Source organism: Colossoma macropomum, unplaced genomic scaffold (assembly GCF_904425465.1).
Source record: "Colossoma macropomum unplaced genomic scaffold, Colossoma_macropomum, whole genome shotgun sequence".
Classification (NCBI taxonomy): domain Eukaryota; kingdom Metazoa; phylum Chordata; class Actinopteri; order Characiformes; family Serrasalmidae; genus Colossoma; species Colossoma macropomum.
Window position 1 is genome coordinate 31468313 of NW_023494789.1, and position 25447 is coordinate 31493759.

At 37.6% G+C, this 25447-nt stretch overlaps 1 protein-coding gene across 1 annotated transcript in view; it reads right to left on the bottom strand.

The window, feature by feature from the left end:
- Positions 1–1159: 1159 nt before the first annotated feature.
- tex264a (testis expressed 264, ER-phagy receptor a) overlaps positions 1160–25447 on the bottom strand; it is a 99538-nt gene continuing 75250 nt past the window's right edge. Inside the window, exons 3-4 of the mRNA XM_036570974.1 lie at positions 18459–18648; positions 1160–2727 (exon numbers count right to left, since the gene is read on the bottom strand). Coding sequence (XP_036426867.1) covers positions 2444–2727; positions 18459–18648 — 474 coding nt within the window. The 3' untranslated portion in view covers positions 1160–2443. The remainder of the gene's footprint in view (positions 2728–18458; positions 18649–25447) is intronic.

A 25447-nucleotide genomic window follows, 5' to 3' on the forward strand; every position in this document is an offset into this window, starting at 1 on the left:
TTGAAAATCCCAAAGTCTTGAAGACCAAGCACGTCCACCTCCTTTCACTTCACTCTACACTCTTCAGTGTGAGGTTGTTAACGTAACTGGCCAAGCGGTGACCTAAAAGCCCCTGCTGACATATAAGCAATGGGTCACTCCAGTCCTGCACCTTCCTTTGCTTCTAAGAAGCACCTTATTACACATTCATAAGACCTGAGCCCCACTGAGGCTGGGTCTTGTGAAGCGGTGTAAATATTGATTATTGTTGTAAATAGTAAATGCTCACGTTGTCCACTAGGAGGATCAGGGTGAACTGCTGCTTTACAGGGAGGGTGAGCTGTACTGAGGCATTGAGCTGTGTGATCTCATACTGAGACATTCTGCTGTTCGGTCAATGGCCTGTCCACATTCAACTACTGTACGACTAACAGAAATCAATGTCAGCTTCTGTGAAAAGTAGTAAACAGCAGAGAAAGACTTTTTGCCCAGTTCCTTCTTATCTCTTATAAAAATATGGTCGCTCTGTTAAAGTCTGGTAAAGTTATAAATGTTGTTAGAAAGACCAATATTAGTGTAAAATGACAGTGTAAAGAGAAATCATGGTGTAAAATCATAAACGATAAATAATCATAAATAAGTGTGAAGGTGCAAATAATGGTGTAAAGTCAAATGTTAAAGTCATAAATGATGGGTTAAATTTAAAAATGTTGTAAAGTTATGAACGTTGGTGTAAAGTCATGAAATAACACAAATGATATTGTAAAAAGCATAAATATTAGTGTAAAGTCTTAAGTGTTAGTGTAAAGAAAACTGAGGGTCATAAATGTCAGCGTAAAGTCATAAATGCTGGTGTAAAGTCACAAAATAACAGTGTAAAACAAATAATGATGTAAAGTCATAAATGTTGGTGTATAGTCATGAATGTCCATGTAAAGTCACAAAAGATTGTGTAAAGACAAAAGTTTTCAATGTTAATGTAAACTAATACATGATAGTGTAAAGACACATGTTGGTGTATAGTCATAATTGTTAGTGTAAAGTCACAAATGATAGTCATAAATCTTAGTGTAAAGACATACATGTTGGTGTAAAATCAAAGTACAGTGACCAGTCATAAATATAGGTGTAAAGTCGTAAAGGTTAGTTTAAAGACTGCACAGTCACACTCACAGGCAAATGTTTTCTTTGCACAAGCTTTATAGATTCATACCTTAAAGTTACATTAAAGATACTGACCCCCAGTCAGAGTGTTACAAGAGATTGAAAAAATAATTATCAGTATCAAAATAATGAAATAACTACCATGTTAAATTGAGATTTCAACCATTTACAGTTCCGAGCTAAGAGCAAACCTACACATGTATACGGTACATCAGCAAGCCTTGAATGTCATTAGATACATCGTCCCTCTTGTTTGTGGCACATACAACATAACTGATTACAAAAAATAAAGAAACAAAGCATAAAAGCAAGAGATTACACTGTTACTGTAATTCTTTTGTTCATTTACGTCTTTAAAGATGTCAACAACAAGCACATCTGTCACATGCAGAAAAATGAGTGTTTTATAAAGACCTATAATTAAAACAAAGTTTTTAGCAACCTTTACCTTCCTTTGCCTCCATAATAAAATAGTATTTTATGGATGACTGCTAAGAGATCAATTTTCCTCTTTTTTCTTTTCTTTTTTTTTGTTACTTTTCTACTTCAGAAACTCAGAGAAAGCAGCATAGGCGATTACACTGTATGTAAATAGAATACAAAGCTCTAAATGCATTGTGTTTTATTTTGTCAATCCCAAGAACCTCAAAGGGGCTATTTGTCATGAAAAAACGGTTCTTTTTTTCAAAATTATTTCCAGCTTTCATGATGCAATAAAGATACAATAAATAGAATGTTTCAATAAAACTTAATGAAAGATTAACACCAATGTGTGGGCGGTAGCTACACAACATCATATATTTGAGTAGAAGTTTAGTGAATGCCTTTCTTTTCTAAAGATGGTTAACAATCATGGTTTCTTAATATTGATTACTGTATATACACTATATATAACAACTTTCTAGTGTCAGTAGTGAGGCAGTTATATTATGTGTTACATTAAAATAGTGAGATTTGATCATTTGATATTTTAAATATAAAAGCCCATTAGAGATGTAATCAAAAACACAATCATCTATGTGCAGACCAAGACTGCCGCTGCCTGGCTATTTTGAAGAAAAAGTATTGAAACTATGGCTGACATTTATTACCTACTGATTACACATTTTAAGACTGCTCTACTTGTTTAGGTGACCATTACTGAAAAGCACATTATATTTATGAATGAAAATAAACTGAAAAAATATCACTTATTGCACCTTTAAGGAACAAAATAGTTTCCGTTATCTACTTCAAACACACATTTCCATACACACAAGTCATCTCTTACATATTCTATCCCTTCTTTCTCCCTCCTTCATCATGCTTTTTCCTCATTGTCCTTCACGTGATCCTCCTCTCCGTCTTTTCTCTCCTTCTCTGCTTCCTCCATGTCCATGTCCAGTTCTTCAAATGAGGAGCCACTGCCTACAGACTCGCCGGAGCTCTTGGCCCCCTGGTCAGCTTCTTCATTCTGTCCATCTCCCTCATCCTGCTCTGGACTCTGTTGCTCCACTGGTAGCTCTGCCACGACCTCTCTGCTCTCAGCACCTGAAACACCTGCCTCCTGGATCACTGCACTGCTCTCTGTCCGACAGCTCTCACCTGCAACAACATCAAAGTATCTGTTAGACAGCGCACCAAATTTAAGACAAGCAGCCAACACAAAATTGGCAGCATGGCTTGAGGTTGCACATGAGGAGTTATTAAGGCTCAGGCTTGCTTACAGATGTGGACAACATCTATTTTCAAAGGAACATGCCCATGTTTTTCACTCTAATCTCCATCTGATGGATCTTCAGCGTATGGTAGATTAACACAAACAATAATTTAGATACATTTCCCTCAGAAAATACCTGCTGACTCAGTACTACAGTCTGACTGGTATATCAGTTGGCAATTAAGATTTTATGGGTATCAGTGAAAATACCACCTATTATTAGCCACCTTTGAGGGTCACAACATCACTGGGAATTGAACTCGACCCCTCTCCAAGACAGCGACAAGTTGAAGGGTTTTGTTCCAAAATACATTTTTTTTTCCCAATATACATTGTTGGTAGTGGACATGAAATATCAATGCTGTATTTTGATTAATACTGCCTGAATTTATACCATAATTAAAACCACCTGAAATTACATCATTTTCACTCACAGCACTATTATGAAGCATCATCATCAGTTCTATGAAGGAATACAGGAAAATATGAAAATGATCACTTTATACTTTGAACACATTAAAATCTTTCATCTGTAGTGTTCCTATGTAGGTATCTTCAAATAACAAACTTTCATATTGGAGCTTCTCGCTGTACAGCGCTGTGCAAACCTCACCTGCATGAACTGACCCTCCTGATGCTGCTACTACACAGACTCGACCTATTTAATCAGAGCCATTACTTAACCTGTTTTTCCCCTTTTCTGTATTTTAATATTTTATACTAATGTTAAAACCTTTTATTTTGTTTATTTTGCTCTTATGTTATTATTTTGCTATCCCGTGTGGATCAGAGGAGGATGGGTTCCCCTTTTGAGTCTTGGTTCCTCTCAAGGTTTCTTCCTCTTGCTCTTAGGGAGTTTTTCCTTGCCACTGTTGCCATTGGCGATGCTCATGGGGCTTCGGACCCAGATTTTTCTGTAAAGCTGCTTTGCGACAACACCTGTTGTAAAAAAGGACTATATAAATAAACTTTTACTCGACTTGACTTGACTTGACTATTTAACACCCACTTTTAACAGAAGTCACTGGGCAGTTACTGAATTCCAAAAGCAAAATTATATGTACAAGTTTTTTTGTAGAATTTCATGAATTCTTCAGTCAAAAGTGTTTGTAAATTTAGCTGTAAATCTGTATTGTTCCTTTAGGAATGGGTGCAGATTTCCAAACAGAAGAGTGGTAATGGTACAATGTTAGAAGCATAATGGTTAGCGTGCAGTTCACAGGTTTCAGGTTCTTTTCTACACACAAGTTATCAGCAGTGTTATGGCAGATGTGGCAGATAGAGATTAGGTTGAGGAGTATTCCTTTAACCAGCATGTTGGAGGTGTAAAAACCTGAAGTGGCTGTAATTGTAATGGATTGTAATTCGGCACAAGGCTATAAAGTGGTAACCTCTCCTTTTACAATACACACTCTTGTGCCCTGTTTCAGTGAAAAAATTAACTAAACTTAACAAAACTAAAATGTCATTTTCAATGTAGTTTGTAAACAAAGTTATATAGAGTGGTTTGATGTGAAATGCTCAGTTCTAGCGAAAGAGTTAGAATTTTTACAGTGGTAGTGACCAGAATCAGACATTCATCTGAAGAGTTTAATTCCTCAAAAATCTATTTGACAGAAAGTTATTGTGTGGTTCTGCATATACTGACTGATATCTGAGACATTGTTTCACGATAGTTTTGAGAGAAGATTTTGTCCAATAACATAAAAAGCCATTCATGGGAGCAACATGCAGGGTGTTGTAGGGCAAAATAGTACTAATAGGTTGGTGTCATTTTTAGAACTACCAGTAATTCACCATAATCAGCATTACATATAAAACCTCAGAAGCCATGTGTAGGTTTACTGGTCATTTTGAATAGTAAATGAAATGGCTACATTTGTGTTTTAGACATATTACATATAACTCCTGGTTTCTATCACCACCACTGTACAGAAATCTGAGTTGTAACTTTCTATAATGAACCATTTCACATCAAATCACTCTGTTTACATCTCAGTGACTGAATAATGCAGAAGTTTTAAAACTTGATGGGATTCCTCTTTAAATCCTAGCTGCACCTGTTGGCTTTCAGAGATTTTAAATGCCACGTGTTTCAGCATTAGAGAGTTACAGTCCCCTAATAATGGTGTAACTTTAAAGAGCTTTGCTGTTATTAGGAAACACTCCAGGTGAGAGCTGTAATTGCCAAGCAATATCTTAATTGAGCCAGAAGACCCCTCTGAGAGCATATCTACACCAAATATTGTCAAAAAAAGCAGACCCCAAGGAAGTTTCGTCAGATAGAAACAGCAGACACCGTAGATGTAAGAGAGACAGGACATGTGTTAAACACCTGTGATTCACCTGGAGAATTCAACATTAATCAAGATGAAACAGACGGTACACAACCTGATTTCTAGAGGCAATTATGGGAATAAAGTAGAACAACAGTTAGTCGTTTACATGTAAAAACAGAAAACCAAAAGGGAAAAGAACTGCTCATACTCTATTTTAGCCATCCATAATCATTTTATTCTCTGTGAACACAGTACATGATTCAGCTGAGCACCATTTTTTCTTCATTCGGTGAGGAAATGTGCTCATATTAAGTTTTCCTCATGACATCCATTTACATGTCCCTGCATGACATTTACAAGACTTCCTACTGATGCAGCCAGTCAACGATTCATACTATTCTTCACACTTCACTGAGGGTTCCTTAATCTGTTCCATTAAACCACATGTATCTAGCCCCAGTGATTAATGATGAGCAATAAGATGACTTGCCATCAAACTAGTCAAATTAGACACATCACATCTATCTTCACTGAGGGGGCTGCTACATTTTCCAACAGCTGCTTCTAATAATGTGCTGTAGAAGTAAAATACGTGTTGTAATTACAGTATTTGTACATTATGAATGCTATGGGGAGCCAGTGTATGGTTAAGCAAATTTCAGGAACAGTATACACTGTCAGAGCTGAGCTTTACTAGCTATTATGTTTTCCCTTTGGTGTGAAAACCTGAGAATGGTTACTATGTTACTATGAGTTACTATGAGTTAGTAAAACAATAACTGCACTGTGATTAAAGAGACTTGGCAAGTGTGTGTTCTGGATGTCAGTGATGAAACTGGAAACTATGTTCACTCTATGGAAATCACATGTTCTGGTTCATCTGTCCTGAAAACAATGTTACGAAATTACTGAATGTAATAAATACATGTTAATGAAGCTTATTTTGCCTACTCATCTAGTTATAACAAAATGCGCTGCTTTTTAAATAAAATTAATGGTGATTAACTACATTAATAACTACATAAGGGACACATGTATGACCTCACAACCTAACATTGTATAAAAACAAACCTGTGTGTGAGTTTTAATACTCCAGCATCAACCTAATCTGTATCTTTTGGATCAGTATGGTTGACTACCACAGAAAGTGATTCTGATGTGGTTCTCTGTACTTCCAGTCAATCTGACTCGACACACACTTATAATGGAAGTCAATGGGCAGCTGCTTTAAATCAATGGGTTTTCTGTTCTTTACTGTACTCTACAGATTAGACTGAAAAACATTAGAGTCTTCTTTCAAATATAAACATCTACTGAAAGGCTCTTTACAGAAAAGTCGTTCTTCTATGGCACCACAACGACACCTTTATTTGGTTATTCTTAGAAAATTTTCATATATCTTCAGTACTGTGCAAAATCAGAGACCACTTTTTCATTTATTTTATTTTCAGTCAAAACAGCCATTAACTGCAAGTTATTTATTTTTCAATGTCAGGAAAAAAAGAAATATCAAATGTATCAGTATTCAATTTATCCTCTCTTTAGTTTCGTGCGTCTTGACTTCCATTCTTGCCATCTTAAAACCAACACATCACAGCTGTGTCCTCCAAACAAAGCTGTTCCCAAATAAGTCACTGACATTATACACAGGGGTTTCTGTCCAACCCTCCACTGTGAAAAGCTCAGCACTGAGACTGAAAGGATGTGTAGCTGTCAAGAAGCCCTTATTGAGAAAAGGAAATAGACAGAAAAGAAGTAAATTTGCTCTAGATCACTGAAACTGGACATCTGAGTTGCAGAATAAGTTTTTATGGACTGATAAGTCTAAATTTGTATTTGGGATTAGTTGAATTGTGAGAAGCAGAAGTCTTCTAAGACTGAACTGTGTTCTAAGACATCCTTGTCGATTTCTTAGTCACCTAAGCATGTCATTTAAAACCACCTATATTAGCTATTACTATACTTTTGCTTATTACGTCACAGTAAAAAGTACAAGAATTTATTATTGACAGAGTAGTTGATATATTGTGAGCCAGTTTGAAGAACAAAGCTTGGTTCCAGTTATCTCCTTGATGCCCACTCGTACCAGTGCAACACATACTAACACACCAGCAGCACGTCAGTGTTACTGCAGTGCTGAAAATTGATCCACCACCCAAATAATACGTGCTCTATGGTGGTCCTGTGGGGGTCCTGACCATTGAAAAACAGGGCAAAAAGGGGCTAAAGTATGCAGAGAAACAGCTGGACTAAAGTCTCTAATTGCAGAACTATTAAGTGCACCTATATGGTAAGTGGAGCTGATAAAATGGACATTGAGGGTAGAAACAGAAAAGTACTTAATGAAATGGCTGGTCAGTGTACATGAAATATACACTCATTAGTTGGAACATGCAGCCACTGTTACTCTTACTGGATGTTGTTCACTCTATGGAAATCACATGTTCAGGTTTATCTGGCCTGAAAACAATGTAACAGAATCCTGAAAGTTATAAACACATTTCGATGAAGCTTATTTTGTCTACTTATCTAGTTATAACAAAATGCACTGCTTTTTAAACGGAATTAATGGTGATGAACTACATTAATAACTACATAAGGGACACATGTATGACCTCATGTCCTGACATTGTATGAAAACAAACATGTGTGTGAGTGTGTTTGAGAGAAGGAGGCTCCTAATTCTACATCCATCTCTCCTCTGATAGGGAGCACTGGGTTTGACCCCTTGCCTCTCGCTGTCAGTATCGCTTCACGGCAAGAGAACTGATTCCTCACCCTCACTCATCCTGCTCCTCTCGACAAATCAGTTATGGCATCTCAATTAAGCCAAAGCTCTCTCCTCATTGTGCATAAAGGAAGATGGGGAGAAAATAAGCACAGCCATGGTGAGACCTTTTCAAAAGTGATTAAGAAAAGCGCCACAGCACACCTTGAGTCTTCCCACCATCTAAACAGGCTTAAATGTCATTCACTTGCAATGAATCATCCCGGAGGAACCTGAATCGATGCCCTTTTTTATGGCGATAATAAACCTCCGGTAACGGTAAGAGCTGAGGCAAATCAAAGATCAGGAAATAAGTGCCAAAGGAGCAGAAGGGAGAAGACATACTCCCACTGCAGAGGCCTTCACATCTTTTCATCTAAATATCATTCTGAGGACAGGTTCAGGCCACATCTTCAGGAAGCACTAAATATATCCCTTACCTATTTTTCACCCTTAGTTTTCGCCCAGCAGCCGTGTGGCCTGGACAGCCCAGCAATATCAGTCCTTTTAAAGTCTTCAAATCATGGAAAAAGAATTTTCCTCACTTTTTTTTTGTAAGAAAGAGCTCATATCATGTAAATAATAATACAAACATACCATTTACTCCCCGGATGATACTGTCTATATATGGAAACTAAGTAGGAAAACAGCACGTTTTCAATAATTCATTTTTGTAGCTGATTCAATCTACAGCAGTTTAGCTCCACCCATTCACACTGAAGTTATAAGGAGTGTTTCAGCCTGGACTGCTTTCTGAATGAGGCATAAAACAGTGCATGCAATCAGAAGAGAGATAATTTACATATCGCTGTTGTCCAAAACTAAAACATCTCCAAAATAGTACCTTTACAGAAGAAAGCAAAAACATTTTGGAGCATCTATTTATCCATTTATCAGGAAAATTTCACACAATGTGAAGGACAGCTGCTGTGTTCAGGGTAAATTAAAAATAACATAAAATATACATGATTTATTTATTTTTTTTGTTATTCAGACAGTGATATTAGTCTTAAAGTCACAGTAACAAAAACAGCCTGCTAAATTCCAAAGTATAAAGATAGGATGGAAAATGATCATGTAAAATAAAATTATTATTTTGTTTTTGGTACATAAAACCACACATGCAGTTTAAAGGTTACACACCCAATCAAATTATATGGTTTGTTGAAATATAAGTTAAGTGAAAACAAGTTGACACATCATCTACAGGGAACACACCTCTGCACATTTACTGCATAATTACTGCTTATTTGCTAAATTTGAAAACCAAATTTTCCTTTTAAATGAAGTGTATAATACTAAAATTATGCTGTTAAAGCTTCAAAATGTACTGCTTACTCCTCAGTCCATACATTTATGGAAACAATGATACAAAAACAGCCCATGTTGAATTCATTTGCTTTTTTGATGTCACAAAAAACAATGCATTTACTTATATCTGCCAATTCAGCCTATGGCAGTTTAGCTCCACCCATCTGCACTGAAATTAACAGGAGTGTTTCAGTCCAGACTGCTTTTAAAGGAAGCACAATACAGGATAGCCGATGAGAACAGAGCTCATTTACATATTTATATATTATATATGAATATAAGAAAAATGCAGGATATGAGCCTCAGACGAATAAATAAAACGTTACCTGTGCAAAAGATATGGTACATTTCACAATTTATGTTTTCCAATATGTTAAATTCAGAAAATAAATAGAAACTGTGCAACAAAAATGTTCAAACTTCTGCATTTGACTGGATGTCATGAGTGGACCTCGGGGAAAAAACGAAATACAAGTTTGTGAGGAACCTTTTAACCAGCCAGAGGAGATTAAATTAGACTAAGGCTGAGACGCCTTGGCCCTTATGAGCTGCCCGAACTTGTTCTGCACTCAGAAGTGCATGATGCATTTTTGGTCCTCTTGAGGACCAGAGCACTGTGGGTAGATTTGTTCACAGCTTGGCTTACACCCCCCCAAAAATATCATTGTCACTTCTGCAAAAGGTCACTGGGGATTGGGGTGTGATGCTGAAAGCGTGTCCCCAATTCACAGACTGTCTTTAGTTCATCTAATCACGTCCCCTCATTTTAATAACTCACCCTCCTTCTCATTATCAGTTTCAGCACCGGACAGCTCCTGACCTGCCTCAGATACAGTAGAAAGGGCTCTGAGAGATGGACACCCAGGATTATGTCCAAAATTGTCTCATTTTCTGGTTTAACAAGCTGAAATCAATTAAATGAGATTAAAAATGTAAACCAAATGTGCCCTGCACAAACTCCAAGTGAAAACAAATTCTCCAACTCATTCAGCACTTTTTGTTGAATCACTGGCAGCTTTTTGCTAGGGGTGTAACAATATACAGATTTCAGCATTCAATATGCATTATGGTTTTTGCACCATGATATGATATATTTCTGATAGAGAAGTAAAAAGTCATACCATTCATTTAGCTTTTAGTCTAATTGCTAGACTGTTCTGGGCTGTATCTTTTAGGAATAATAATGAGTGTTTTTTAATAGAACAGTAGATCAAAACAGAACAAAACCATTTAGGTCAGTACATCTGATTTCACAAACATAACATCACAGCATAAAATCTAAGCATACCCTATTCACAGCACATATTGACTTGCAACTTCTGTTCTGGGGGAAAAATAAATTAATATGCATAATATCTACCAATGTAGCACATCTGGGGCACATCTGAGAAGACAGAACTGTTTGAGCTCAGTCAGAGTGTACGGGGACTATCAGGGGACTGTGCTCTTCAAGTCATTCCACAGGCTTTCATTCAGATTAAGGTCAGAGCTTTGACAGGGCAGCTCTCGAATGTTCAGCTTTTTGTTCTTTAGCTACTTGCTCTGGCACAGTGCTGAGGATCACTGCCATGCTGACGGGTAGCCTCCCTTTCCACTCTGTTTTTAGTATTATGTGATTTTCTTCAAGAATCTGTCTGTATTTTGCAAAACCTATCTTGATGTCCCAAGACTGAAAAGAGTACAGTAAGGCCAAGAGACTGCCTACACTATGCATTACAGTAGAAATGAGGACGGTGTGCACCAAAGCAATAAACCATGCATTACAGTGATTTCACCACACATAAGGGAGTTTCAGGCACTCTGCTTTACATAATGCTAACACTCCTTACCTTGCTAAAACTGCTGAAACACACAGCCTCAAATAGCTTTTATAAAACAGCGCCAAATTCAAACAAATTCAATAATATATGAATAACAATAATCACAATAACAATTATTCTGCCAAAAGATGTAGTTCTTTAGAATAGGCTACTGTTGCCAATCAACCATGGACCACAAAGTGAGGTTAAAAACTTTCAGCTGCCCATCATTCTATACTGCAGTCATTTTTTGTATATATACTTTGACATACAGAGAGATTCAAAAGATTAATCTAATTTCAAAGCGCCATATTTTTACAACCATGAGGCGCCTAGCAACCAATCACATACCAACTGAAAGAGGGGGTCATAGAGTTCCTCACTGTCACCGGAAGATGGCTCCCTTCAGTCTGTGCGGAGATGGCGACCCCTGAGCAGAAAGCGTTTTGCATTCTCCACTTCAATAAGAGTGAATCCGTCATAACTGTGTAACGTGATTTTAATCAGCAGTGAACCTCCAACAGCTCAGAGCGTTCGTCGTTGGTTCCACAACACTAGATGATCTCCAAAATCGCACTGAAAGAGCCATGAGTATAGTGACACCTGACATGCTCAATAAAAGTCTGGGATGAATTTGACTATGGCATTGATGTTGTCCGTACAGCTGGAGGAGGTTCATAGTGAGCACTTGTAAAATTACATAATAAACTTTACGCTCACTTAAACCATTTACAATTTACTGCATTGTTCTGTAATGATTTACAAGTGAAATAAATCATTTTGAAATCGGATGAATCTTTCTGAATCACGCTGTATGATAATGAACATGCACTAGGTGCGGATATCATAATACAGCAGTGTTTAATGTAGAAACCTTCACTTTATAAGCAACTTGTGTAAATAAACTACCATTGTAACAATAATGCTAATATCCACTATGGGATTTTCAGTGTTAGCGCTAAGCTTGCTCATTTTCATTCACTTACATGTACTGCATTTAATACTAATTTTGGCACATTTACCAAAAACACAGGCATTTGAAGCTTGTAAGAAACCCATGTAATATATTCTTTTTAATGTTGCAGTTTTACAGTAAATACTCCAAATTAATATTAACGGGGAAGCTTGTTGGCTTGTTAGCCATCTCCTCAAGCTGATTAGCCTAGTTTGTAATAGTTTTTACCACTAGGATTTTTGCCAATGTTCTGCAGTGTAAGTCTGGAGATATTTTCTGAGAGTTCTTTGTTTGCCATGGTTTACTCTTTACTCTGAGATGCACAACTGTGCAAAGCAGGCCTTCGAGAAATAATGAATTTATTCTGAACAAATCAGAGGCACTACAATCAAACAGAAGTGAGGCTAATTATCCTGTGCCATTCGAAAGGCAGTACAGCTGAGCTCATTTACTGTATTATTGAACAGTGCATAAATGTATCAACTCAAATCAGATGTTTGCAGTAATTTGGAGGCAACATATGTAAGTATGGAAAGTGACACAATATTTAAATGTTAGTCTGCAATGCAATGAAAGGTCATTTCAATGGGTTGGTAGGTTTTCTACAGAATATTACACTAATAAAGCAGCAGTTAAAAAGCCCCCAGTGAAACTCTGCTGATCGTAATATCACAATTACTAGTTCATAAAATAGCACAATTCTTAAATTTAACTCAGTAATGGTCAACACACACTGCAGGAGAGCGAGATCCTCTAGAAGAGGGCTTCATAATGTTGCCCCTGCTGATGAACAGAACTGCACAGTTTCAACTGCCAGTTTCAATACACATGATCCAGCTCAAAAAGGGGTTGAAAATCAGCCAATGAGCTGGATCTGTTGTGTTGAGTGAAGGAACACACTCGTATTGTGTTTATAATGTCACACAACAACACATCTATCCAGATATGTCAATCAGAGCTCAATGATGACTATTAAACATCATCTCAGAAACAGGAGTGAAGCTATATTTAGCCAGGCGAATGGTGACTGCTACCTCACAATCATTTGCTGTTTGTGTTGTTCCGTTCCCTGATGCATATTATACCTTATCGTTTGCCCTGGTATGTCACCTTAGCAAACAGCATTTTCAGGACTGTTAATGCAGCACTGAGCAAAAGTCAGACCACCCTTTGTTTAGTTCATTTCCAGCCCAATCAGCCAGTAAGTTACTAATTTTACTAATTCTAGATATTCCTGAGATTACACATAAGGTAATCTGCTTGCATGAGGAAGGGAAAAGTCAAAATAAAATATGTGAAAAACAAGTATCTAAAACTGGAGTTAAAAAAAAATTAAAATAAAATAAATACAATTAAAATAAATAATAAAATTAATATAAATACAAAGAAAAGGTGATTTTTAACAACTACACAAGACCCAGCAACCACCAAAATCATCCCCATTAGATAAACAGTACTTTAAGTAAAGCTTTCATCTTTGAGAGACAGGAGAAAAATCAAGCTCCACTGTTGCTTCAGATCCAAAAAATCTACAGGTGTTTCTGTCCATCCTTCCACTGTGAGAAGACAACTCAGCGCTATGAGTCTGAATGGATGTGTAGCTGTCAAGAAGCTGTTACTGAGAAAAGGAAATAGACAAAAAAAGAAATAGAATAAAAAAGCTGTTGGTGTTCTCAGAACAATGGACTAACCACTCCAGAGTCCAGACCTCAACATGATTGAACGTATCCAGGGTTACTTGGATCGTGAGAAGCAGAAAATGCAACCAACTTGTAAGACTGAACTTTGAAGGTGTGGAAAAATATCATTCCAATTTTCTTTTTGCAAAATTGAAAGCAAATCTCACAAAAATAATGGAGGCTGTAATAGAGGCAAAGGGTGGACACACTTAATACTGAAAATTTGATTTTTATTATAGTTGTTGAGGCTTTTGTGTATTTTTCTGTTAAATATGGATTTTCCATTTTTTTTCCTGATGCTGAAAAATGATTAACATGTCCCTAATGTGGCCATTTTGACTGGAACTGAAATAAATTAAGGGTGGTCTCTGACTTTTGCACAGCACTGTATGTGTCCCATTATATTCACATGCATTCTTAAAATTCTTTGTTGTCTAATTAAATGATAGCAATTATAGAAGCATTAAAGTATCTTAACATAAAATTAATCATTTCAGAGTGTCTTTTTCACATTTGAGGTTTTAGGCACTGTTTTACTGGCATTTAATACAAACAAGTCTCAGGGTCCCTCAGGAGAAGCTTTCTGACAAACCTGCATTACTTTGAGGCATGCCGACTGAGCCGGCTGACTACAAGTCTTGACAAAGCTGCTAAACTGAAGCACACCCTGTGTTGGAAAGCCTCTTAGATAACATTTGCCTGAATTAGTTTCTAAATTGGGTCCAGTGGGATTGTTAACAGAGCACCAGGATTTTTGTTCAGTAAAATCTTTGAGACGAAAGGAGGAATTCCGAAGGAGAGCATTGGATAATTAGAGACAGATGGAAGGGGAAAAGAGGAGCAAAGGGAGAGAGAGAGTGAGTGAGGTCAGTATAATTAGCTAAAATAGAGGCAGGTCAGAACTTGGGTGATGGCTAGAGAACGCACAGAGTCCATCACACTGACAACATGACAAACTGACTTCAGATACTTTATCTAATTAGCATTTTCTCTGCTCATCTGTTGCAGATTCCAAATTTGGACTGTTTCATAATTCATTCATTTTGATTACACTTCATTCACAGCAATGCTTAATGTCCATCTTCTCTTCACTAATGCACACCTTTATTGCTTCATCTGCTGACCCTAAACATGATTAAATGTATGATTTTTTACAATAAAACATAAGAGATGCAGGAGATACGATTTCATATTAGATACATCATTATTATACAATTACATCAAGAAAGTGAAAGCATTTCAGAATGTCCTGCTTTTATGTCATAGTCGATGTTTTCTACAACTTTTTATGCTAATGGGAAATTGTGGACAGGGCAACGGATGCATTAATTATGCAAATCTGCAGCACTGATATAGCACACTGATTCTACTTTATGTACTGATTCTAAAGCTACACAGTTAGAAAAGATGGTTCTTCAAGATAAACTTACCAACTCAGATTTCTTTACAGTGGTGCTGATAAGAACCAGAGGTTGCAAAACTACAACTTAAATATAGACATTTCATTGGCTATCCAAAATGACTAGTGAATCTCCATGTGTCTGCAAACCCAGACGAGTTTTTATTTGTAACGATAATGGTAAAATTGAATAAATCATATATACAGCCTGCATGTACCTCTCTGCCATGAAAGCATTTTAGAAAATAAATTTTAGGCCAAAATGTAATCTAAAAACTATTGTAAAACAATCTTTCAGGCATTAGATAACATTTTCACAATAATTTTGCATAATAACTTTCTATGAGAACATCTCTCTCTGGGTAAGCTCCTCTACAACGGAACATTTCATATCTAACCATCAAACTGCAGGACTAATTACAGACATTGATTGTGATTGATCAGTTCTATGAGCTATGATGTCACTGTCAACTTCAATCCATATCATAAAACTACTGTGAAATAATGTGAAAATTTGGAAATTGTACATTGTTTTTAGGATTCTGCAATACAATGTCTTTTTTCCCCCTGTTGTTTTATGGTCAAAACTGAAATATGATAGTAAGCAGATTTCTATCAAGTAGAGCCTAATGAAAGTTTAACACCATCCTGATTTAGGTTGAGTTGAACCTTTTCTGGCAGGTCCCCTAGTGTTGACTCTGATATTTTTCATCACTATAATCAAATTAAATATTTTTCTCTGTAACTCTCCCTCTCTGTGTGTGAAATGACGTCATCCTGCGTTGAGCTGCTAGCAAGCAATAAGGGGTGAAAGGGGACGGGTGAGAACCCTCTGCTGCAAAAACAATTCATACCTCTCACAAAGGCGTCAGTGCTAAAAGAGTTAAAACAGACAGAACAACTACAACTTTCTTGATATCCAAAATTCATGTACAACTGCCACAATTAAAAAAATATATAAAAAAAAAACAGCATTTAACAAGTCACACTTACTTTCAAGATCTGTATAAGCAAAAATCTGCAAAATGTTGCAGGCGCTAGGTAATTGTTCAATCAAAAATTAGCCAAATTCATAAAGATATCAAAATTCAGTTAGCATTTACATGTCCAGGGTCTCCTGAAAATAACATATGGCATGTGTGACTGTCTCATGTAAATACTTCATAATTACAACTGTAATTGTAGTTGCCCCAAATACCAAAATGACCCTGGGGTTCTAAGGGTTAAACACAATAAAATATTTTTGTATGCTGATTTGCTCGCTTACCTACACAGATGAAAATCCAATTCATTGACGTTATCAAAGAAAAAAAAAATTTAAGTGCTAAAACTGAAGGACCTCCAAAACCGGTGGAAAGTGCATTTTGTGGTTACTGTGAAAAAGGGTATATTTTATATAGATTTAGTAGTGAAACTTATTTGCTGGATGTACTGACCATATAGACTGTATTTTATTTTTAATATCTGATATATTTTGAATATTCATTCATTTACAAATTGAAAGAGCACTGTATTGTGGCAGAGCCTGAGGTCTACACTCATACAAACTACTAACGCAAGTCATAAGTATTGACCATGCTGCACAACTATGTGCTATTATAAGTCACTGCTGTGGAGAATGACCCTGACGTCTGTTACAGTAGCTGTAAGAATCTCATTATTATCAGTCTCTGGGACCATAGCAGAAGGTAAAGCATTGCTTAATGGGCAAATCGAATGTTCTGCAGTTCAAGTTTCCTCGGAGACAAATGAGGGAAGGGGCCTGAGCTGAGCTCTCTGCAATCTCCCAAATGAAGGAGTTTGATTCACAACCTGCACTTGTCAGATCCAGCTGAGCAGCTGTGATTGATCAGCCTCTAATTAAGAGAGGCACGCAAGCGCACACACGCGCTCGCACACACACAAACACACAGGCATGCATGCAGCTCAGTCATTAGATGGAATGATGATAGTGTAGAGTTGTGCTGAGTAAAAACACCATGAACTTTAGCATCAATCTTAAAGGCCATTCATTGCTCTGACTTCACGGGAGAGAATGAACTACAAACTGTCTCCAAACCTTTGTTGCTCATGCAATGTTTCTTCTGAAATTAAAGCTATTAATAAGGAGTTTGTTCCCTCTTTGCTGCAGTAACAGCCTCTACTCTTTTGGAAAGGCTTTGCACTAAATGTTGGAACACTGCTGTGAGGATTTGATTGCATTCAACCATGAGAACGTTAGTGAGGTCCGCTACCAATGTTAAATGACTTCCGGATCACTCCAACTCATTCCAAAGGACTCTGTTGTTCCAGAGAATGCAGTTCTCCGCAGCAACACAGGCCAATGCTTGGGTGGAGGGGGGCACTTTATACCTCTCTAGCCAACACTTGGCATTAGGTATGGTGACGTTAGGCTCGTATGAGGCTGCTCCAAAGTGTTAAGTTTGGTAACACATTAGATGCTTTATAGATACTTCATTTACTTTCAAGTTACATTCAACTAAATATCTTCTAAATTGACCATAGTTTTCTTTAACTCTAAACCTGGCTCTAGTCCTAACCCTAACCTTAACCTCAACCCAAAACCTAAACCCAACACTCACTCTGGTCCTAGCCCTAACCTTGGTCCAAATCCTAACCCTAATCCCACCACTGTTTAGAATAAAGAGTTTCAACAGATAGTTTGTTAACAATTTGAACATTTGTAGATAATCTATAGGGGACAATAGTGGACTATCCAATTAAAGTGAGACCTTAAGTTCTACTGGTAATGCCGGTGTGTGCAACTGAATACCTAAGTCAGTAATGAGTGCACCTTAAAGTAGCTGAATTTACTTATTGGAATAGCTGTCTGGACACTTCTGGACATATAGTGTACTTTATGTACAGTGTAAATTGTGTCACATATCTTCAAAATCAAATATGTATACTCACACACCCTATTTTGCTGGCCACTGACCCAACGGACAGCTTCTGACCTGCCCTGAACTATAAAAAAAGGCCTTCTTGTTTACTGAACTACTGATAGAGGTGAAACTGTTCAAAGAAAGACCCTGAAAGGTGCAAAAGAGGAAGACATGAACAGAGAGAGAAACCAGCCAAAGAGTACACACTCAAAGGAGGTCAGCTAGGCTGCACATTTAAAGAAAAATGAGAGATGAAGAGGGAGAAAAAAAAGGAGTTTCAGCAGACTGGCTCCATCAGAAAGGATTCCTCTTATAGCCATTACCAATCTGTGACTTGTACATGTGTCACACACGTTTAAGGGACACTGCACTCTTTACCGTGTCACTGTGACATCATTATGCCATATCACTGAACGTAAAGCATATCACAATGGCGTAGATGTCACTTCCCAGCAACATCAAGCCAGTGTTGGTGACTTCATAACAACACTGTATCCTTTAACACTCTGCCTGTGTCTCCCTGTGACCTCAAAACGTTCTACCTGTCTCTGTGACTTCATCGCCTTTGTCGTCTTCATCTTCCTTCCCCTCTTTTGGTTTGTCCTCGTCCTCAGTTTGCTTCTCCAGAAGTTCAGGTACGACAAAGCTCTCCTGGTTCTCCAGTGGGCACATGTAGTGGATCAAATCTCCTTTAAAGATCTCCAGGAAGGGATATGCAGACAGTCTTCTTTCCTGAAAAAAATGAGTGAAAGAGAGAGCTTAGTACATGTTTAGTACTGTTTACTTTATATACACCTATTAATACTATGTTTGGCAGTCCATGCACTCAACATAACCTTATTCTATGAACACCACAATGATTATAATATCTTGCATTAATGAAGAATTCAGTTGACGTATGCGATCACTGATGTGTGTAGAGATTTTACAACGTAGAGTTTCTTTTATTAAGAACAATAGCCATACAGAAAGCGTCACAGTGAGAACATGGCTGGACGCTCAGTGAGAATGGATGTTCTTGGGGAGAGTTCAAGTTCAAACTCATCAGGTTCAGGATGGTTAAGTTTGGAGAAGCTCATTTTACACTCTACTGATACAGATTTAATTTAATGAATTTATTGCATTTGTATAGACCACGCCTTTTTCTAATAAAAAAGTTTTCATAATGCGACTGGGTGGATATACTCCATACATTAGCGAACTAAACAAGTGGATCTCAAACTGGGGGCCATGGCCCACTGACAGGCTGCAGGAAAATCTCAGAAGCTGTTTCTCTACTTAGTAAATTTTTACTTTGTCAGTTTATTTAACCTGCCATATCTAAAAAAGATGGTACTTGTTTAAAATGGTAGATATTATCGCGCATTATTAAAATGAAATACATGTCAACAAGTCACAATTCACAGTCATATGAGTTGATCGGTTATCTCTAATGTCATAGAACAGGGTCAGGTCTCTATGTGGAGGTCAGTATTAGTTGCTTGCAACATTGACACGGTTGTGGTAATACTTGGTTCTTTATTTGATAAGGGAAAGAATTGACCAGTGGGGGGATGAGAGGGAACACAATGACACATTTGCTATCCACAAAGGGGGTCTTAGATTAAAAACTCTGCTGCTGAACTAAATGACTTCCTTTTAAAACTGATCAAGCTGACTGCCTTTCATGGTGTAAATGTCAAACCACATGTCATCTATTATCATTTTTCTGGTCTCGTTCTGGATTTAATATAATGCAGTCCTTATCTTGCCATTAAATAGGCTGGGAGCCCCCCAGCTTGGATGGGATACAGACATCAAGATTTAATTTGCAGGTTAACGTTTTCCTCCCAGCATTTGTTTTAAGCATAGTGTGTGCTCATTTTTTAACCAAATCAAAGATTCAGTGTGTTCTCATATGTAAGGATGCAGTATATTCAGACCCCAAGTCAAGAGCAGATCCCATAACTGATACAGCAGTGTGTTGCAGAGGCAAGCTGGCTTGTGCTGGAGGAGCAGCATCAAGCAGCTCTAGCATCAAGTCATAGTTGGGTTTAAATCACAGAACATCTTGGCCTTTAAAGAAACAATGTTCCTGAAATATTAGTTTGGTTAGTTAGGGGGCTTTACTGAAATATGTGTACCCTTTAATATGAATAAGAACTCCTTTTGGATGTTTGCAGACACAAGCAACTTCCTTTAGCATTCTACAAGTCCTAATAATCAAAAGCAGATCTATTTGTGCTTTCTTATGAACCTGAGAGTCCACACAGCTTTAGTGTGGAACTACTAACACTATTCTTATACATTTCTATAGAAATGTATTGCCGGCTTACAGTTTGCACACCTTCATTAAAACCAGTGGTCACAAATTTTTGGATGTTGTATGTAGGCCTGATGTGTTTGGTGTGTAGTAGCTTTACCACAGTGACATGATACACTGCTAAACCACAAACTGTAAAATTAGTGGCCACACCTGATTGTTTGCAGTTTAATAGGTTCAATACGTTCAATGCTGATTCATTCTGTTGATTATAAGGCGGCAGTGTAACAGTGCTTTGCTGAAGACCTTTACTGTTGCTCTGGCTCATTAGCTTCCCCCCACATCTCCTTTACTGAGCAAATACACAGGCCTTATGACAACTCCACAGCTGGACCAGGCAAGACTTTACACCAATTAGGCCACTCGTAACAACACTGCCTTGTTATGCTTGAGACCAGACACCACACAAACATTATTCAGAGAACGCAACGCAAAGCAGAGCCAACTGGCCTGCTGACAAAAAGACAGTAAACCTAAATTTGCCTCCTGGATTTTATCATTATGGTCACCTTAAAGCACCCTTAAAAGCACTTATGTCAGTATGTTAAGCAGAACTTGGTTAGTAAAACAGAATAGGTGATAAGTCAAAAAGGTTTATATCCAAATAAAGGGACAAGAAAACTACAAAATACCTCTTATAATGACATCTACCCTCATATTATCATTACTACTACAATTTCTAGGTGACATTTTAGTGAGACTTCATTGTTGCATTTATTTCAGCATCATTTCTATCTTCCAAATAACATAATACATCATAAAATATTAATGTTTCATAAAACGCTGCTAACATGAATGTGAGGCACAAGCATATTTAATTTGTTAGCTTAAGCTCCACAGAGAGACGTGCTATATAAAACACACACACATAAGCAGGGAAACAGGCATCCTTAGAGTGGCCAATTGTGCTAAAAAAGGGAGACAAATGGGCAAATGGGCTGGAAAACAGCAGACTCAGGAGGTGATTATCACTGAGATAAATAAAATTCATCATAGTGAAGAACCATTTGACCATGCAAAGAACCATTAACTCATTCATTTGGTTCTTTGAGTGTTCATGGTTCTATATAGAACCATTTCCTTCCCCAAAGAACCCTTGAAGAACCATTTGTGTATACTTTCCCTATACTGGTGGGAAATATGACAATATTTTATCATATCATCAAAAATTTAATCACAATATACTTTTTTGAGCATTTTGTGGATAAGAAGACTGAACAACTGCATATGTCATCACAAAGAAAGAACAATTAGTCCTGTTTAATTGAATTTAGCTCAGCACAGTATGTGAACCCTTTAACAAAAATCACTGTATTTACAGCTTTTGATAGTATTTTAAACAGGGCAATGCTGGTGTGTTTGCTGTTCTTATTTAACAAATACTGTGATATGCACGGTGGCTGAGAAGACCCAATAAACTGCGAATAAAAACAAGCTGCAAAAAGCAGCAAGTTTAATCAAAATGACAACATGGACGCTGCATTTTACGAACACGCTGCAAAGTTCGAGACACTCTGCAAATTCAGAAAACAGTTTCATCAAAGTGCGACACCAACACTACATTTCACAAAAGGGCTGAACATACAGAAACACATGCAACTTCAGAAACACTGATAAGCCAGTCACAACAGAACGGAGGTGTTTCTGGAGGACACTCAAAGAGGACTGAGCTGTTCAGACTTTTACATTTTATGCAGCACAAACATTCATCAGTAAAAGTGAACTTTTATTTGAGCAGATTACTACTATCACTGTATCGTAATAGGAATATATGTACTCTGTATCGTGAAAACATTCTGAGGTCTTCTAAAGTTTTTTGCCATATCACCCACCAACTAATTTCTCTACACTTTTTGCACCCCTGGACAAAATTACGGTTTAGCAAGCTAAAGGACTTTGCAGTCTCTGCCTGCCGAAGCCGGAAAGGTAGAAACCAGAAGGCTAGATGGTTCAGGATACAAAAAAATCCCTCACAGAACACAAATGACACATTGCCAATACCTGGCAAAGTCCTATGGGCAATGGAAGAACAGAGAGCAAAAACAGAATGGATGTATGAGGGGGAAAAAATGAAAAAAAAAAATGTGAAAAGGAGCTCCAGCAAGCAAGAGTTCAGAAGAAGAAAGAAAAGGGTCAGGTATGAAAGGACGAGGGAATATTAAGAGACGGAGGGTGAGAAGAGGAGAAAAAAAAGGAGAGAATAGAGGTGGAGCACTTTTCCTGCTGGGTGTTATACATAGCTCTCACTCTCTCTCTCTCTTTCTCTCTCTCGCTTTCTCACAGTTATGGCTGATTGATTGGTTTTAATCTAATCCTGTGTGAAAGAGCTATGTAGTGAGCAGCATGAATCACCTGATACACATAAAGAGTGCGGCCCCCGGGGGCCCACATGCAAATGAGAGTACATCTCCTTGAAGCAGGAGAGATAATGAGTGGGGGCGAGAAAGAAAGAGAGAAAGTGAGAGAGAGAGATAAGGGGGAAGAAGAAAACAAAGACAGTACATCCCACACTCACGTCTCCGCAGAAAAAGGGTGTCAAAAGACGACAATATGACAGAGAGAGGAGAAAGGGGAAGAGAAGAGACTGGTAAACATGTATCTGCCGTGCTCTCTCTTGCCTAGGGCACATTACAATGAAATCAATCTAATCTAGACGCTGAGGAAAACGTTTCAATGTGCATTCACTCAGGTTTCAGGTTAATCCCCTCAACAGGGCCATCCTTTACATGGCAATTATATCAGCACCACTTATATTCAAGTGCATTTAATTAAAAGTTTGATAGTGAGTAGAGTTTATATGCAGGTCAATGGCATGATTGACCTGAAACCTATACGCTTTGTTCCAGATGGTCAAAGTACCAATAGATCTCAACTTACCGCTGTTTTAATAACTTGCATTTGGATAGTCTGCTGTAACAGCCAAGGCTGCTTTTAGGCAGGGGCAAAAGAGCCTCTCAGATAAATGAAATTAACTCCAATGTGAAAGGATTAAGTTCAAACAGAGACATAAACCACACTTTACAGCTCCTTTCAAACATGCTACATTAAAAAAAACATCACTTTTCATCTAATGCTTTAGTGATTATGAATGTTACAATTGAAAATTATACAGCTATGAAAGATTAGCTGTTTGAGGCACAATTACATTACTAAGTACACTCTTTAAAATAAGGGATCTTTAGAGCAATGGCATAGAAGAACTGCATTTGGATCCCTAAAGAACCTTTTAATGTATGTTTCTTAAAGTAACCATCTTTGTAAATGAGAAATGCAGGTCTGAAGAAGCTCTTTAGACCACTTAAAATCCCAGACTTATTACATACTAAGGTTTATTATTCAGTAACTACAGGCACTTCAATGCTGGTGGAGCTATTTTTAGGACAGAAGTGTGTAATAAAGCTTTAGGCTTGCCAGCAGGCACTAGCCATCTAAGGGGTTAAAGATGAAAGAATCTTCACACAATGTAAAGGTTTAAGGTTTTGTACCAATTATTATTATTATTTTGTTGATGAACCATAGATCTAAGCCAAGAACCATTTAGGAATCTTTATTGTTAAGAGTGTGCATCAAAACCAGTTCTGTTGTAATTGAAAGTGTGCTCCTGGCATGAGTGATTTTAATTATACCAAGAGGATTCTTCATTTTCCTCGTTGGCCTTTTCGTTAGAAGAGCCTCACCCTTCTGTCATGGCTACAGGGCAACACGTTATACCCAGCCCAAAGCGTTGGCATGACTCCACTTAGCCAGCGCTGGAGAGAGAGCAATCAGGCTGTAATGAAACACACGGCAGTGTGGAGGGCAGGCTGGAGAGGCCGGCTGTGCTCATCACATCAGTGAGCAGCCACTAGGGCCAGCATGACGTAGTGTTCTGTACTACCAGCTGATGTGTCATCACAGCCTGAACGGATGATTGCGGTTGAGATGCTTCAGTGATTTGCTGTTTGAAACATGATTACATATAGGAACACCATAAATAGCATTAAAAGAATAAGCAATACTCAGAACTTTACAATTACTGCAGCATGCTATTCTCAAAAGGACACAATATACAGCCAACATGTCTCACAAGTGCAGACAGAGAAGAATGAATCTGATTCAATACTGTAACAAACCTGGCCTGAAATGGCCTGAAAATGCTGTTAGTGGAGTAGACTGATTGATTAGTTTGAGCACAACAGTCAACTTTTAGATGCCCAACCTAAGTAAAGCACTTATAGTAAAAATAGCTCATTTTATAGTTGGTATCATCAAATAGCAGCCTGTGGGACAAATCTGGTCAGTGAACAAGTTTTCACCAGCCTTTCACCCCTCTCCAAAAACAATTTTTCTAGCATCAACTAGGGATGTGCATTCTGACTAATTTTCCCATATCCATAACAGTTCATTTGTAATGAACACCCATAGCGTCAACACCTGAAATGTCTGAATACATTTAGGGAAGATTCTAGCACTATCTAATACAGAAAGGAGTATCTTTTCATGAAGCAGCGGTGCAGGAGACGTTAAAGAGGCTAACTTATATGAGCTGTCCTCAATAGACACTTCATAAGCAGGTGTCTTGCCCTAAGGGTATCATCTCAATGAGAATTTCAAAACTATTTGATGCTGTTTTAAAGCTTAGTAGTTTCACAGAAAAAAATACAGGATAGGAGCAATATTGGCCGATCCTCAAGGTTTCAATGTCAGTATCAGTATCTGAAAAGAAATGCGGTACCGTGCCTCTCCAGTCTCTGTTTGCTGCCCCTTGAGGGTCTAATTGATCCTTTCCACGATGTCTTAACAGGTCATTATTAGTTTTTTTGATTAATGATATGTATAATGTTTATTAATAATATTAATATTTTATCTGGTCTTGGTCTTGACTCAGACTTGCCTCTGTTGTCTTGACTACAACAATATTATGCTCACACCAGGTATAAATATATCTTACATGAAAAATGACTAGCATTAGTAGGAATGTATCATCACACAGAGAAACATTTCATGTAATCCATTCTGAAAGCATGAAAACCTCATAATGGAGCTTGTGTTGGTCACCTCTGAGAACCATGTCTCAATGCCTTAAACTGCCTGCTAAAGTGAAGATATTACCTCACTCCCCATTGTTTCTCTAATGTTCCTCTAGAGGAAGCAGCTTCAGAGTGCACATTAGTCCAAGGAATAAATGTTTGTCTTGACACTGAGAAGGAAAAGATGCCAAAGTTGGCTGAAACAGAATGTCATTTCTGA